Source organism: Pseudopipra pipra, chromosome 16 (assembly GCF_036250125.1).
Source record: "Pseudopipra pipra isolate bDixPip1 chromosome 16, bDixPip1.hap1, whole genome shotgun sequence".
Taxonomy (NCBI): Eukaryota; Metazoa; Chordata; class Aves; order Passeriformes; family Pipridae; genus Pseudopipra; species Pseudopipra pipra.
The window spans coordinates 9292470-9309269 of record NC_087564.1 but is presented as its reverse complement, the minus strand read 5'-3'; the positions used below and the strand labels follow the sequence as shown (position 1 = coordinate 9309269).

The window sequence follows — 16800 nt, the reverse complement described above, 5'->3', positions numbered from 1 at the left end:
TCACGGGTGCCGGGAGAGCCCCCGCCGCTCCCGGCTGGTGTCCGGCCCGGGACCACCCCTGCCGGCCCCACACACCGCCCGGAGCGACCCCCGGGGGGGCCCCGACCCAAGCCCGACCGCCCCCGGGCTCCTCAGGGTCCCTCTCATCCCGCAGCATCTCTGGCATCCCACCGCACCCCCCCACCCCAAAGGCCCCCTGGGGTCCCACATCACCCCTGGGCCCTGCTCACCTGGGCAGCATCTTTGGGATTGCACAACCTCCCTGAGATTCTGCTCATCCCACAGCACCCCTGGGATTCTGCTCATCCCACAGCACCCTGGGGTGGCTCTTACCTCCGAGTGTCTTCACTCGCATCCTGTTGGTAGTGACGCCTCCGTCCACACTGAGACAGACACCTGTTGAACGGGTTGTTGAGGAAAAAAAAGAGCACCTCCTACTTAGCGGTTGGACAGTTAGTGGCAGGACATGGCTCAGAGTGGTGCAGACCATCAAAGACACCTTTGAAACAGCAGGAATTCCCAAGGAGGAGGGTATAATCATAAACAAATGGGCACTGACTAAGGGCCCTGACCACCTGAGCTGGCAGTGGGTCCCTGTGGTCATTCGAGCCTGGGAGGAAGGGAAATGGGTCAGGAGCTGCAGAATTTGAGAGTTACCCATTCCAGGCAAAAATTAAGCTTTGAACACGTTTACCTCTTCTATTACAGCTGTGCTGTGTCTGAACATTCATATTAAATTTTAATCATTTAAAGACACATTGCAGTTTTGTTAGAGCAGGAGTAACTCAAATAAAAGCCAGCACATGTAGCTCAGGCAGTACAATCCACCCAATAAGCAACAAATGTAAGTCTTAAGAAGGGGGAAAAGAGAGAGGTTGGATTCTCCCTCATGTCTTGGTGCTTGGTTTGCCTGCTCACCCCCAAATGGCAATTCCCTGAAGGCACAGCGTGTGCCAGCGCTGGTACAGGGTTGCAGATAACATGACTCCAGCAGGAACACCTTGCTGAACTCCAAGATCTTAAGTATCCTTCCTCCCCCTTCCTAGAAGCTCTTTAAAAACAGTATTTGGTTCAGTTATTATTTATTGTTGCTTTGAATGTACATTATTTGATTTACAAACACACATAATATTATTTATTACATTTTTACAAAGCTTTTGAACAATAAAATTATTTTTATATAAATACAATTTTCAGTCCTCTCACCACCTGTTATTTATAAATATTTGCTTTCCATATTTTTGTCCTATTTCCCAGGTCTCCATAATTCCTCAGACTTACAGACAGTAGCTGTAGCAGCAGCTTCATCAGAGGAGTTGTTTAGTCACTCTTTTCTTCACTGGAGCTGCTGGACTTGTGGCAGCACTGCAGTCCTACGATGGTTCCTCTTCTTCCAGCTTCTCACCCTCCTGAGTTATCATTTTTAGAAAATCCCTCTCAGCATGAAGCAATCAATTAATGAAGATCCATTAACACTATTCCTGCACCTGTTAGTGGTGAACGCCTTTGATTTGTGATGCTGTTGTTCCAGGGGAACATTTCCTGATGTGTCCCATGTTTTCACTTTTGTGATTATTTTTTGTTTGGTTTTTTTTCTTTCTTAAGGAAGTCAGAGAGGTGTCACCATAGTAATAACAGTAACAAAGTCCATGGTGGCTGAGGAATGTACCGCGACCAGATCATTAATACTCAGAAATAAAACGAGGTTTTCTGGAACAGGTGGGGAGTTACTTGATTTCAGAAGAAAGAAAGAATGATCAAACTTAACATAATGCCAAAAACAAACACCATTTTAAGGAATGTGTGATCTTCTTGGCAAGTAGGTCTTGTTTTGAGATAATGATCCACAGAATCAGCGAATGAGAACTTCTTTGGTTTGTAACCAAGCTGATTTCGTGCCTTGTCTATTCGGAACGTGTGAGTTACAGTAACGTTCCACACCTGAAACCCAAAAGGACAGTTTTGGAAGTGACTTTAATATCAGATTTTCTAGAACTTGGATGAAAATACATTGACAATGATATTGCAATGGAAACAGAACAGCAAACAGAACTCTACTGCAGAGAATCCTGTCTGCATCCAAAGGGCATATCACAGACTTCATGAGAGTTTTGGTCAGAAATATATAAACATTCTTTCTTTTTATATATATTTACCTCATTCCTTGTCAAGAAAGGTGTAAAGCTGAAAACTGGCTTTAGTATCAGGTGCAGATATTCCATCACAGTGGCTGTGAAACACAAAGTTACTTAATGAGACAGATGGCTGGATAACAATAAACTGAGACAATGCTGACATTGCACATCCTGTAATTTCTACTGATATCAGAGGATGCAATTAGGGTGGTAGAAGGCAGGGTTTAACTTCTAAAGTACGTGATGGACTCGGTTTATGAATAGCCTTTAAAATTTATCTAGTAATTAGTACCAAATGGCACAAGGGATTATTATTTATTGGAATAATATTAAGTTACGTAATTCCTACAGTTTGAGTCCCATCATTTTATAAAACCACTATGGAGCTTTCTAGGAATAAAAAAAAAAAAAAAAATACAGCCCACAGTAATTAAGAATGTATTTTATTTCTTTTACCTGCTATATGAACCAGGAGAACAGGAATATGTATCCAGGGTTTCCTGTAGCCTAATTTTTCAAACTAGAAAGGATATAAAAGGAAAGAATAAGAGAGAGCTTATACCAAATTGAGCGTGTCATGAAGCATGAAAATGGAAGGGAAAACAAAAAGGAATGTTGATAAAACATGTATCTAAAATTTTTTCCAGCTAGTCTTCCTATCAATACTGGTAGTAAGAAATGCAATTGAAACCCACTACTCATTCTTTGGTGCCCACCTTCCACCCTTCAAATGCAATTGGATAGTAAAGGGGGAACAAGGCTTTTCCAAGGGGCAAGTGACCCGGGGTGGAATCCTTCCCTACAGTTAAATACAGGCCCATTGTTCTACTGCAGTAATTTTCCCAGAGGAATTCCCTGTGTTGGCGTTGTAGGATTAAAACTTTGGCATGCTCCTGAAATCCCAGCTTGGTGTTTATGAAAATATAATGTTGCCTCTTTTTAGCTTCTAAGATAAGATTCTGAATGGGCTTCCCTTCTGTGCTGCAGTTGATGGCAGGACAGAGATCAGCAATGACTCTGAGAAACCTGCCAGATGCCCGTGGCAGAGCTCGCCCTGCACTGTGAGTTTGCTCCACAGAAATGCTGCTGCTCTGCAGAAGGTTCTGTACCTCTTGGCTAAATCATCTCAAAACAGTAAAGCCAAATTCCACACTTATGCATAGCCAAAACTTCCCTGAAAGCCAGTGGAACTTCGGGACATGCAGGGAGAACAGGACTGAGTTTGATGTTAAGTCATTCAGTAATTAATATGCCCTGCACTTCATTTAGTTTGTATGGTTTTTAGCCAGCAGTAGGGCCAGAGCCTGTGAGGTGCCTCTGAGCTGAACACGTACCAAGGGCACGATCCACTCAGAGAAAATCACATTTTCACCATCGTGGATGTAATATGCCTGACCACTCTGTTAAAGAAGCAGAGAAAAACAGTTAGAAAAACACTATACATAGGATGGCATTCCTTTCTCTCTCATACCTACCCATGTCTTGGTTTTGTGAGTGACACACCGGCACGAACACAGTGAATGTACACAGAGCAGCTCAGCAAACTGCCTGCACTGCACTTCACTGTGCTCTCAAACACAGTTTTGGGTAACCCCCTGTATGATGGTGAATATATTATGGTAGTTAAAAATACTGTTTCCTCCAATAAACCAGGAAATTATATATTTTCAAACCAGAAAAAAACATGAGCCAAATGTGTTTGCATTTGCACTGTCCACGTGTTTCTGGAGCCACACACCATTTTTGAGAATTTAGCATATGACTTTTTGGAGACCCTTTGATCTCAAAAAATCAAAAATTAAACCTATTTGAGAGCTAAAGCTACTGGGACACAGTTATTATACTGTTTACTTACAGCTACATAACCCTTCTCAGAGGTGAGAGCCTCAGCAGCCAGTAAGTGAGCTTGTACTAGATTTCCTATGTGAACCCAGTTCATCTGAACTTCGTGATTCCCAAACTTGAAGTTAAAAAGTCTCCGCTGGATGTTTATCTGTAGAAACAGAAAACATGTGATAACTATGTTATTCCTTTATTATGCAGTACAACATTCATTTTATCTCAGCCCAAATACTCAGAGTTTGCTGTATTTGTGTACAATTACAGCACAAGAAATGTGTCACAAGGAAAAAAAAACTAGTTGGTGGTTTCATGAATCAAAGACTGTTGCACTGATAGGCAGTGGCCAAATATGGTGACATTAGAGTGTTTAGCAGAAACTGAAGTGCATATTTGGAAGTCAACATTTCCATTAAACGATCAGGGATGCAAACCTACTTCTTCTACCATGGCATTTCAGCCTTGCATTTTTTAATTTTCACTGCAAGGTGATCCTGGCCGTGTCTGCAGTGCTCAGTCTGTGCTGTTTGTTACTCTGTGTCACATCCCCTGTCACCCAGCTTTCACAACAGCCTTCCTGGAGCAACGCTTAAGAACTGCAATCAAGGTACTTCCACTTGTGTTATGCCCTTACAACTACTTGTGGTGTCCTCCAGAGCTGACTACAAAACACATACGGCTACTCGTGGCAGGTGCCGCTGCTCTTCGGGTCCGTAGATGCCCGGGGGGCGAAGCACACACGTGTGGAGCTTGTCCCCTCCTGGGAGAGAGAACAACAGGGGACCTTCAGACAGCTTGGATATCAACACATGGCTGACATACATTGTCTGAATCTTACACTATCAAAATAAAGGCTCAGTCTGACCATTCTGTGTGATTCGGCTTCCTGGGAACTTGATTTCATTTCCCTATGAAATTGAATTCAGTAGCTGTGAAAGGCCTGAGCTTGGGAGCCTGAAAAGCCAAATCCCACAGAAGAGTTTCATTAGGAACAGGGCAAATCAAGCTTTCCTCCTGGTTGTTTGGCTTTTGCTGTTTATTACAGAGATAAGTTTACAACTTATATTTGTCCATACCTGCAGACACATGCAACACTGGGAGCAGATCATTCCATTTGCTACATCCAGACACCTGGCTTGCTTGCAGCTCAGGGGCACCACAAAGGAATAGAAGAGGTCCCCCAAACAGAGGCTTTCAGATGAGTTTGAATATTTTAAATCAAAATGAATAAGTCTGACCAGTGAATCACTCAGCAGACCCCTCTGACCCCTGAGAACAGGCACAATGACACCTTGTATCTGGCTAGAGTAACAGGGGGTAGGCATTTGCTCAGGAGTTAATCAAGGATGCTAAAATTGAATCCCCACCTAATTTATGTTTGCCAACTTTGCAGTTAAGAGAAATCAGTAGGAATAGCAAAATATGTATCTAAAAATTTCCCCTGCCATGTACAGATAGATTTTTAGCCACAACTATTCCTGCAGGTGCAACTTTGGAAGTCACCTGATATTGCCAATCTGTTAAAGAAACTGCTGCTATTCCTGCCAGATACCTGCAACAAAATAAACCCTCACTTCAGTTAAAATCCTCTACTTATTGATAAATGAGAAAACAAAACCCATTAGCACTACTAATGATAGGAAGACCCCAAATGCTTTATACATACCTTTGAGTAAAGTTCCATTAGCAGCAAGAACCATTTGGTCTGCAATTGCCTTGGTTCTAGAATAATGATTAAATTGCTATAAAGAAAGGCAGAATACAATCTTTTAAATCACATTATTGCATCTGTAGAGGCAAACTTACTGTTTTTGACTGATAACATTTCAATCTAGCCAGCTCCTAGATATCAGCTGAGCAAAACATGATTAGAAATAACAAGATTTAGCAAATATATACTTTCTTTATGACAAAAAACTTATCAGACTTATATTTTAGAGGCACAAATTTAGCTTCAGAGTGAATTTAAGTACACCAGTATTTACTTCACTCACTTTTTGTGCTGGATGTACTGAAAAAAATTACTCCCAAGCCAAATGTTCTGGTGGGACAGATATTTTTTCAAATTATCCTTTTTGAATTGAAAAAAGTTTTATAAAAACAGTAAGTTAAATATGAAATTAAAAATTCAGACTTTCCAAAAAACAGTTCCATTTCTTATTGAAGTTATTTGGGAAGTTATAAATCATTCTCTCCCAAATAGTATCTTTCAGTGTGAACTTTAAAAATTGCACCCAAGTGTATTTAAACAATAGGACTCTGGACACAGCTGGCACATGCTGGTTTAGTGATTACCTGTCCACACAAGACTAGTTATCTGTTGAATTCTGTACTGCCAGATTTTATATTGGAAAATATACCATGGAAAATTCCAAAAGCCATTATGATTTGATTATTTCTTCATTGATCATGGGTCAATTTACATTAATGAAAAATAATTTAATGGAATTTGATGTGACCTACAGTAAAACAGTTTCTTCCCTCAGAGCAGCCTCACACAATCTGCCCTTTCAAGCACAGTAAATCCACACCATCACATGAACAACAGACCTTTTCCAGTGGAAAATACGGCACAGTTTCTTCATCTCCTTCTTCAATAGGATTCCCTCCAAACACCACATTCACTGTGCTGGTGTATATCAGTCTGGGGATATTTCTTTGTTTGCAGACTACAATGACAGACAAAAGAAATTATTTTAAAACAAAAATAAAGAGTGAGAAATAACACATGAACTGGCAGCTTCTCTTTTTGAAAGCAAACATTACGCTTATAGAAAAAAAAGTAATATTTTAATTTTAACATTATCATTTAATATAGCATTGTCTTTCATTCAGATGGGATTTTTCACCCCAAATATCTGCTATGCAAATATTACATGTGGTGGTCACCAGATGTTTTATGATTGGGTAACTAATCATATCACCACTGGATTGCAGTCACCAACTGGACAGAGGACTCTTTGTGGGGGAAAAATTCCTCCTTGAGAAACAATTCTTAAAACATGTTCACTTTACAAATGGAGTAAAAAGGACATGAGTAAGAGCATTTGTTGTGGTATAGCACTGCCAGTGTATAATCAGTAGTGCTTTAAATGCAAATGAAATTAATATTATTTACAAAACAAAGCCTTAATTACAGATTCCAGTCGTGTTATTATAGCTAAATTCTGCTGCATATGTCATTGCAAACTTGAATAACATAAATTTCCTCTTCATTTAACAATATTTCTAAAGAACTAATATTCAAAGTCAGGAATTTTTAGAATTTGCAGAGCTGTCTGTCCAGCTGGGTCGTTGGCTCCTTTTGAAAATAACGAATAAAATTATTGTGTTGTAAATATTTGGAACCAAACAGAATACTAACATCTATTGTTAAAATGTAGATGAACAGGTTCATGCTCCTCCCAGACTCTTGCTTTGCTGGGAGCCTATGGAAATTTGTCATGACATGTTTCTGTGAGTCTGGAGGTTGGGGTAGGAAAATGGGAATATGTGGGAACCTCTTCCCTCTAACTCACGTGGAATTTTATTTGCCTACTACTCCATTTTGCTTTTTTTTTTTCAGTAATAACACACAGGCAGCATGAAACTTGCTCTAAATAAAAACTGGTTTTGCCCTTTTTGCTTTTTGATTGTTTTTTTTGCCATTTGGTTTTTGAGGGAAAAGCAAGGAGAAAGTAGCTTTGGTATTTACAATACACTTAGGTTTGAATCAGATGCAAAGAAACAAAAGTGAGGTACCTACCATCAATTATTATTTTTGTGCCTCCAACATTTATGGATTCAATCTGATCTTTCTTTTGAAGCTGGAAATAGAGTTTGCATAAGATTTGATTCATGGAACAAGTCACATTCACAATATGACTGTTACAATTGCCAGATGTAGAACAGCTGAGGCCTTTTTGTGATGTGTTACAGTTCTCTGCCTGTCTGACAGGGATCTCTGGCAGTTCTCATTTTGCTAGTCTTGTTCAGTTGAAAAATGAAAGATAAAATGCATCTAAAATGAAATTATAATGCTTCAACATTTTGTCACCTCCTCAGATAATCCATGATACAGAAACAAAAATTACAGGTGGGGGTTATGCTCCCTGAAAGGTTCTACAAAGTCTTGTTCCAGTGCAATCTGTCTTGTTTCTAGAAATAAACGAGTAGTTTCATGACTTTTTTGATAACATAAAAAAAAAAAGGATAAGCCTTCTTCTCCAAGATCTTAAAACTATGATCTCATTTTTCTAAAATATTTTGTAGTACATTAGGTTTATGCTTTGACATTTATTATTTAAGGAATGCCTCCCTTGTTGCCTGTATGGATGACTTGACCTTTCTAACCAACTTCTGTCTGACATAAATATCATAGAATTACATTCTTTGCTACATGCAGACAATTTTTTCTTTCTCAAAAATAACAACAGAAAACATTGGGAAAATAGTACTTGCTTGTTCTAATCCTGACATTCCACATGCAGCCACGTGAAAAACACAGTCAACCCCTTCACATGCCTTGAACACTGCATCATAATCCCTCACATCTCCCTGGAAAATGAGAGAAGAATGAGTTTTTGACATGTAGAGCTGCTTACATTCTCTATAGAATTACATCAATTATGGCTGTTAATGAAAACCTAAAGATATTTAGATCTATTTTTCACAGTATTTAACTGGCATTAAAAAACCCCATTATAAACAGGGTGAAAAATCCGTGACTAAGGATTTTGTCAGTGTTTTGTTGCAAAGCAAACACGACTCTTGTTGGCTTCGATTATAATGCGTATTTTCACCCTGAGTCCTGCAGCCTGGCAGAACTTGTCTGACTTGAATGGGAGCAGCACATGCTCCAGTGCTGGAGAATGAAGCCCCAGGGACAATAAACCACAGCGGGAAGGGTTCAGCTGTTTGCCAGGGAATCACCAAATAAGAGAACCCCTTTTTTAGCACCCTGGGATGGGATTTGTGTCGTCTTCACAAATGTCTTTGTCCATCTAAGGTTTATTTTAGGTGCACTGTACGATAACTTCAATTACAGCTCTGTAGAAGATTTTAAAAAGCAGTACACACTATATGCATTGAATATTTTATTAGTGTACAGTAGTGTATTGTAATCACACTTATGAAATCCTATGTATCACTGAACCCACACTGTATCCAATATCAAATGCTATGCTGGGGTTAGAACACTACATTGCATTTTTGTATACCAGGTAATACTATATTAATAATACTCCACATATATACAGATATTAATAAAAATATTATACTTTTATTTTCAGAATATAATATTTCAAAATATTAAATATTAGTTACTTTAATGAACTTGATAGAATAATCTCCAAAGAAACAGCTGGAGGTAATATTAAGAGCTAATCTAACAGTCTTTAACTCTCAACTTTTTTCTTCTGAGGTTGGCAAAGTGTTTCACAAATATGGCTGACTTACACTTCCCACCCTTTACCCAGTGCTAAAGCAGCTAATGAGGATAAACAATATTAACAATCCCCAAATCACTGATCAAGGCTCAGATCTCTGAAGTGACTTATTACTTTATTTACTAGGACTCCATAGTTCCATTTTCCAGGTAACTCACCTATACTTTGTAATATTTACTTTTTTTTAAATTGAATTATAAAAAAACCCTATTGCAGAAGATCATTTGTGAGATCTTGAGTCTCCTTTAGAAGATGTAAATTGCCATCACTCCACCAATTTGAACTGTTAAGAATCAAAACCTAATAAATGAGTGTCCTGGGAAAAGTACGAACAGGGCAAGGATATGTGACACTTTCCCCCTGAATACTCTTCTAGTCTCTAAGTATTTTCATTCAGAAGATTTCTTGAGCCTAATTGAGCTTACCTATTTAGTCATCTCCAAAGGAAGTAAATTTTTGGTGAGGCTTTGCACATGCTTTACCCACTGCACGAAAAACAACGTCACTTTGTACTGAACTGACTCCTCCTCATTTCCCCTGGTGGCCTTTCCTTCTTGTTCCAGGAAGGACAGTGAGCAGTCAATCCCTATCCATGTCAATTGCCACTCGCTTTGTAGAGCTCTCCTGCTCCCAAGTCATCTCTTTCCCAGACTGGAAATCCTGGTTTCCTCAATCACTCTCTGCACAGCAGTCATTCTGCATTTGTGAGCACTTTTATTGCCTTGTCTCTCACCTTTTCCTTGAAATAATTCCCTGAGCAGTAACTCTGTCACTCCATTGTTTCAGGGGGGTGAGCTATGAGTGTGGGGGGCACCTCCCTCACAGGACTGCAGAAGGTCAGTGGGGACACAGACACTCCACTGGACTCTGTTTGCCATCTCTCCATCAGTTACTTATGCATGTGAGCACCTTCTACCACGACTTCTTGTCCTCAAAGGCTTTTCAGGAAATGTTTTTTAAATCCTTAAGAGGAAGCCTCATTGTGCATACAAGCAGGATAACTTTACTTCACTGCTGTTAAAGACGCGATTTCAACGTACCTCGAAAAAATCGGCTCCGTTCGGAATCTCCCACTTAGGTTTCCGTACATCAAACAGAACGACAGCAATTCCTGACCTAACCAGGGCACATCCCAGATTGTATCCCAGGTAGCCTCCGCCTCCTGTCACCATTGTCCTTGTGCTCCTGTTCCCCAGCAGCCCAGCAGGCTCCTTCCCTTGGCTCTCACATTCCTGGCTGCTGGGGAGCTCCACTGGGGATCCTTCTGGCATCACGACTGCAACAGAGAAGATCTCATGGAAATTCCTGCACAGCACTCTGAGATCTGGGTAATTTCAGTGACTTTCACGTTACAATGTCCCTTTTGTGGCTGTTCTATTTGTATTATCTTAACATGTTTAAAATGTATACAGTAATAATTCTGGTGATGGGCCTTCTATGTACAATGAGTAACGAGTCTGAATACTTTTATATTCCAAGATACAGTTTTTTCCTCATACCCAGAAGTTTCATATTATATAGAAATAAAGAGACTTTAGAGCCATTATAATTACCTAACCTTAACAGGTATGATTACATTTTCAAAAGCTTGGTTTAATCAAACATTTTATTCTTGAAAACTCACTGATTTCTGACATATTAATGCCAAGTAGATGCCACCCTACTAGTCAGGAAAATAAACCAACACATTAGATAAGGAATATAAGAAAGGATGCATTCTACTTTTAAAATTCACTTTATTTCACATTTGGGTCACAGTTCTTCAGCAACGATAAAAATTTGTTTCTATTTGAAGCTTCTCTGGTTACACACTAAATACATTTAGTTTTTTGTCCAGTTCTCACTAACTTGTCCATATTGTTCTCATTAGGGCATTTACATACAGCTAAACTAGTGTAAAAAATAAGTGTAAAATGCAAGCTCCTTATGTTGAAAAATATCCTGACAGTTCAAAAATAAAAAAAATCCAAGTTTCCAAACACAATTTAAATTAGAACTAATATAACAAAACTAAACCAAGTATGCTCTCCTATTCAAGCAAGGAAACATAAATTTGCATCTCTAGATTGTGCAGTAGTCTTAAGCCATATAAACCTCTTGGGTCTTCTGAGGAAAAGCATCTTTTTATACACTATAAAGAGAACTGAAGTCAAGCTTATCACAAATACCACAAAAAGACATTTGAAAAATGGTATATATTTGAATACTTGTAATTAATATCTCCTTACATTTTAACTAAGACAGAGGTTGTACAAAAAAAGTTTAAAGGTTTTTTTTTCTAGAAATCTCTTTCTTAAAAAGCAGTAATGGCATTAATATATTAATCTGCTTTGTGGAATTAGAAAATTGTTATCAAATTTTGAACACAAACGATTTTCTTTAAGAAAATACTTCTTTCCAGATAGGTAATTTTTTTTTCTCTGAATTTATAGGAGCTATTCTGGTTTATGAATGTATTCTGCATGATGAGCACAGTTACATCTCAGGCAGTGCATGCAGTGGGAGTTGCTCTTAGCTCCCCTGTCACTTTAAATATTTGAACAAATTACTTCCCATAAAAAGTTAGAGTCAAACATTTCAGGTTTTTAAAATTAGCTAAAGAAGTAGTAAGTACCCTTGGTAGAATGCTGGCTGTCAGCTGTCCCAGTCCTTCCTGGCCAGGTGAGATGGGGAGAGGTCTCTTTGCTGGACAATTTGTAACTCCAGGGCATCAGGTGCTCTCAGCACAGAGATGTTCATGTGTGCTCAGGCCCTTTTGCTCTTCCTGCTCCTTTGTAGCTGGTGGCTGGGCTGCAAGCCAAAAAAGGGCAGGGCTTAATTTGTACATAATTTACGTTCCTTTTTGGGAAAATAATAGAATATTTTCTCCACATCAGACCCTCTTACTGTTACCTGGTAGAAGTATAAGACAGTAGGCGACACAAATACACTATTGGTACCACCAGTCTGTAGATAAACTGGACTAGAGAAGAAACAAAACTCCAGTTTGGCAGTGGTACCCAGCACTTCCATCCTGACTCTTCTGTCTTCATCCCCAACCCAATTTTGTACTTGCAGAGAGGCTTAACTGTAGGCACAAGGGTTGTTCTCTGGCTTCCAAGATGAATGAAGGCAGTGAATTAACTCATAGACAACACAACATGGAAAGGTGACTTACTGTTAAATAATACATTTTAAATTAATGATAATTAATTAAATGATTAACAATTATAGACGTTGATCCTAAGATTTTAAAGCCCTTTTAAAACAAATATCCTTTTACAAATTGAACAATGAGAAATCAAAGCCAACATTTTCAAAAGGGTGTGTCTAAAAGTCTTAAAGCAGTAGTTAAGATGCTAAAGAAACACTCCCACATCTAAATATAAATGACTACAATTTTCAATGTTTGCATGTTAGAAATATCTCAAGTTCACAGGTGGCCTTGCAATTTAAATGTAATTTAATGTTCATGTGCTGACAAGAACTCAAACTGACACCTAGGCAAGTATATTTTAGCATAACATATATGTTCTTAAGTCCCTGTAGTTGGCATTAGAACCAGAACCTTTTTGAGCCTGTGACACCAATCTGCACTTCTTGGGTTGCTGGATGAGGGACAAATCCAGCACAGAGTAAAACCCCAAAACCACCAAATTCCCTGTTTTGAGCTGTCCACAGCACTGAGAGCTTTTACCATTTAATGCAAGAAATAAAGTGCCCATTCTACCCCTGAACTACTCCAGAACTCCTCCACAAGTCAGAGCAGCTGGTCAGCTGATTCACAGATATCAATCCCTCATTTCTTGGTGAAATTCAACAAAGAGTATTTTAACTTGGCTTTGGTTCCACCAGAAAAGGACACCTCAGAGGAGCTTTCAGAAGTGCTATTTTGTATTCTCTTGACTTCAGTGAAGAGGGGTGACCACATTTTATTTAATGCATCATTCTAAGTATTTTTGAAAGAAACAGAAGCTAAAGTTACAAGGAGAAAAGCTGCTGCATTAAGATTTGAGCTTGCTTTTTGAATCACAACTCTAGACTGCCTTTTTCTACTTTTTCTCCTATAACCAGTCCCAGTTCATGCAGGCACACAGAAAAAAAACATGCAGTACTTGCAGGAGATGACTGTATAAAACACAACAGGAAGGTGTCAGAGAGTTTGTCTTACACAAGTTCATTTCAAATTACATGCTGATAGATGCAGGTCTGAATTGAGCAAGAAGGACTTGGCCTAAAACAGACAGGAGAGTGTCTGTCTCCAGCCTACAAAGTCTTGTCCCAGGGCTGGTTCTGTGGGCAGTGCTGGGTCGCAGAGAGGTACCACACAGATGTGTGAGACCAGGGCTTTGTCCCTTCCACTCAGCAGGTCCCATTAACTCCATAGCTCTGCATTTCTAGGCCACAGAACAGGAGCAATGCTCCAGCTCTGAGGTAACAGGAACCTGAAGGAGGGTTTTTAATTGTGTGGAAGACACTGTGCAGAAAAGAGCCTTTAACAGAGACGTACCAAAGCGTGCAAAGCTCGGCAGAGGTGTGAGCGGAGGTGACAGCTGGATGTTTGACATGAGTCACAGGCAGGATGGGGTGTTCTGCAGTGCCCAAGGGCAGGGGAATAGCAGAAAAGCTTCAGAAACTAAGCTCTCTCTTAAAGCTACTCAAGGATAGGATTTTGCTGAAATAACTGCAGCATAAAAATATCCTCTTTTCATTTGACTTATTAAAAATTCTATATCTAAGCCCTAAATTAGCAGAGTTGTTCAAACTCGTCATGTGTTTGAACACCTCCTTGTGCACTTGTTCACATCCAGATGCCCCATCACATGTACTGACACAATCTGTGAACTCAGAGTGGTGAGACTTGTTTGGACAGTGCACCACATCACTGATCCCCTCTGCAACCCCAGAGAAGTGTGGACAGATCTGTTGAGTACTTCTGACTAAATGTACTAATCCCTTTGTGACTACAAAACCAATCACCCTCATAGCAAGGACTGAGTCTAAACCAACAGAGAGTTGAGAGTAGGGAAGTGTCAATGGTAAGGGAATCACACTTTCATTGAGAGAAGATGAAACATTTAAATGTTAAAAAGCATTTAAATCAGAAGGTCTTGCAATGTTAATGGAAAAAAGGGAAAAGAATGAAACTCTCCTCTAATTATGTCTTGCTGTGCTTAAAAGTTTTGGTCAAAAAGATAAATCATGGTATCTGAATTAAAGGAAACCTAATATTTATTTTTCATATAACCCAATGCTAAACAGTGGTACCTATCAAATATTTCTAAGGCATGACATCATCCTTAAAAAAGGTTTCCCAATTAATGCAATAACAGATGTAATTTAATACCCAAAGTATTATGATAATGCAACATTCTTCACATTCCTTGCTAAGTTAGAAGGGTAAGACACAGAGGCAAAGCAACTTACCCATGTCATGCTCTAAGTCCAGACCAGAAGGGAAAAGAAGATGCAGATCCTTATTCCAAGCTACAAAGCTGAGAGATCAGGTTCTTCTTCTTAAATCCCTCCATTCTTCATTAACATACATAAACAGTCTCTATTCCTTCCTTTTTCCTGTTTCTTTGTGTATTTGAGTTACAATTCTGCATATTTCACTATTTCCTCATGGAAGGAATAAAGCACACATAAATAGAGCCTTGGAATGTGTCATATAAAATGCTTTTCCCGTGACTTTGTTCTCATTTCCTTTGCATTCGTGGCTGCTTTGCATGTTACACAGATTGATTTACAGGTCAAATGAAATGATAACTGTGAGCCTGCATTGCCAAGTCAGGATGGAATTACAGGAAGAAAGAAAACAACTTCTCACAGCAGCAGTGAACATCCCTTTATCAGCTCTTAGGTCTTGTTAAAGAAAGGCAACAGTTTATGCAATATTTGAAGGGAAAGAATACAAATGCATCATAAATAAAAATACTGCATTAAATTGTACTGAATAAAGGCAGGTTTCTATATAATTAGCAGGGATCACAGCTTGGCTTCTTACACACAGGAATCACAGAGAAAACAAGCCACAGGAATGAAGTATATAGATGCAGGTTTTAAAAGGACTATAAGACCAATTCCAACAGGTTTCCTCTTAATTCAAAGGTTTTCTAATGGTTGTTGCACTAGAGAGAAGTACAGATCAACATTACTATTACATGGTTTACTTTCATCCCAAAAACCACTGGAGGAGTTCTGAGGGCATGGGAGGTGGCTTAGGATGGACAGAAGAGGAGGATGTTTTGCACTGTGCCCACTGGGTATAGTTTAAAACCTTGGCATAACTTCTACCAGGTGTCATTTGCAAAATTCCATTCACCTCTATTGTTATTAACCCAGAAATCATAACAAAAGCTGCAGAACCTTCCAAGTAGGAAATAAAAATGGAGAAACCCTCTAGAAGAGATTGTTATTTGCTAGTTGTTTAGAAAGAGCCTTAGTACCACATTAAATGTGGCCATGACGACAGAGGCAGCCCATAGGATGTAAATTTGTGGCTTACAAGGTCAGCCTAAACTACCTATCAAATTCCGGGTAGAATTTAAGATTCTAACTGATGAAGTCTCACATGATATGAGTGAGAGATTACCAGTGTCCTCATACAGTAGTTCCACCAATGCATTCAGTATAGTTACCTAAACCCTAGATTATCATTATTGTAACAGAGACAGGGAAGGAATAAGGTGCTTTCTGATGCTGGCAGGTTTCTGGAATTGTTTTCCCTTCTTCCTCTCTCTGTCTTATTTATTTATTTAAACTAATCCATAAGCAAACATCTCATATGCATCTGTTTGAGATGGTTTCTCAGAGGACTGAGGTTCAATGGAATGAAAAGTATTCTATATACATCTGACTGAGATGCTTTAAAACAATTAATGAAAATTCCTGTGACTTAGTTCTGTTAACACATTTGGGTGCCAAAAGTCTTGGAACTTTGTGGTTACAGATATATGCTCACAGTAGGCAATATACTAATATAGCACAGAGCAATTCTTCCTGAACAGAATTCCAAAGGACACAACACTCACTGCCATTACCTTCCTTTGGAGCAGAATCAGTTTCTGGGGTTGACTCAAATTCAGGCATATTTAGATGGAGGAATTTGTTACTATGCCAAGCTGTCCCACCCTTCTTCTGGAAGTTTCTGTCCCCTGAAGCACAACAAAGGAGTTTCTGAACTGCCAGTCCATACGAAGGTTTTATGAGCATGTGCACCAGTTCAATGTAGCACAGGAGCTGGAAACTAAATTATGGCAGTAGATGAGCTGTTCCACATGGAAGTTACCCACTTCTGCTGTGAGAACAGCACTCCTCTCATAGGGGAAGCACACATACTTTGAGGTGGCAACTGGTTTAGCCATTTGTCTTTAATTCACTGCACACAAATCAACATATTCAGTGAGTCACAGCAATGA

At 39.2% G+C, this 16800-nt stretch overlaps 1 protein-coding gene and 1 long non-coding RNA gene across 2 annotated transcripts; one reads left to right on the top strand and one right to left on the bottom strand.

Annotated features, from left to right (window-relative positions):
• Positions 1 to 3: 3 nt before the first annotated feature.
• Positions 4 to 2559, top strand: LOC135423107 (uncharacterized). The gene is made up of 2 exons (XR_010434706.1): positions 4 to 531; positions 1258 to 2559. It is a non-coding gene; the product is annotated as an uncharacterized LOC135423107 (long non-coding RNA).
• LOC135423104 (putative short-chain dehydrogenase/reductase family 42E member 2) lies at positions 1066 to 16734 on the bottom strand. The gene is made up of 12 exons (XM_064673003.1): positions 12015 to 16734; positions 10441 to 10676; positions 8415 to 8510; positions 7720 to 7780; positions 6525 to 6643; positions 5641 to 5716; positions 4652 to 4734; positions 3991 to 4128; positions 3470 to 3535; positions 2592 to 2655; positions 2157 to 2230; positions 1066 to 1941 (listed from the first exon to the last, which is right to left on the bottom strand). Exons 1-12 carry the CDS (start codon positions 12109 to 12111, stop codon positions 1738 to 1740), a joined length of 1314 nt encoding a protein of 437 aa, XP_064529073.1. The 5' UTR covers positions 12112 to 16734; the 3' UTR covers positions 1066 to 1737.
• Positions 16735 to 16800: the final 66 nt, after the last annotated feature.

Excerpts from the sequence above, each read along its gene's own strand:
- LOC135423104 (XM_064673003.1), bottom strand. The coding sequence starts at position 12,111 with ATGCCCTGGAGTTACAAATTGTCCAGCAAAGAGACCTCTCCCCATCTC. Across the intron at positions 6,644-7,719 it reads CACAAAAATAATAATTGATG|TCTGCAAACAAAGAAATATC; the intron begins GTAGGTACCTCA and ends CTGTCATTGTAG. Across the intron at positions 1,942-2,156 it reads CTTTCTTGACAAGGAATGAG|GTGTGGAACGTTACTGTAAC; the intron begins GTAAATATATAT and ends TTTGGGTTTCAG.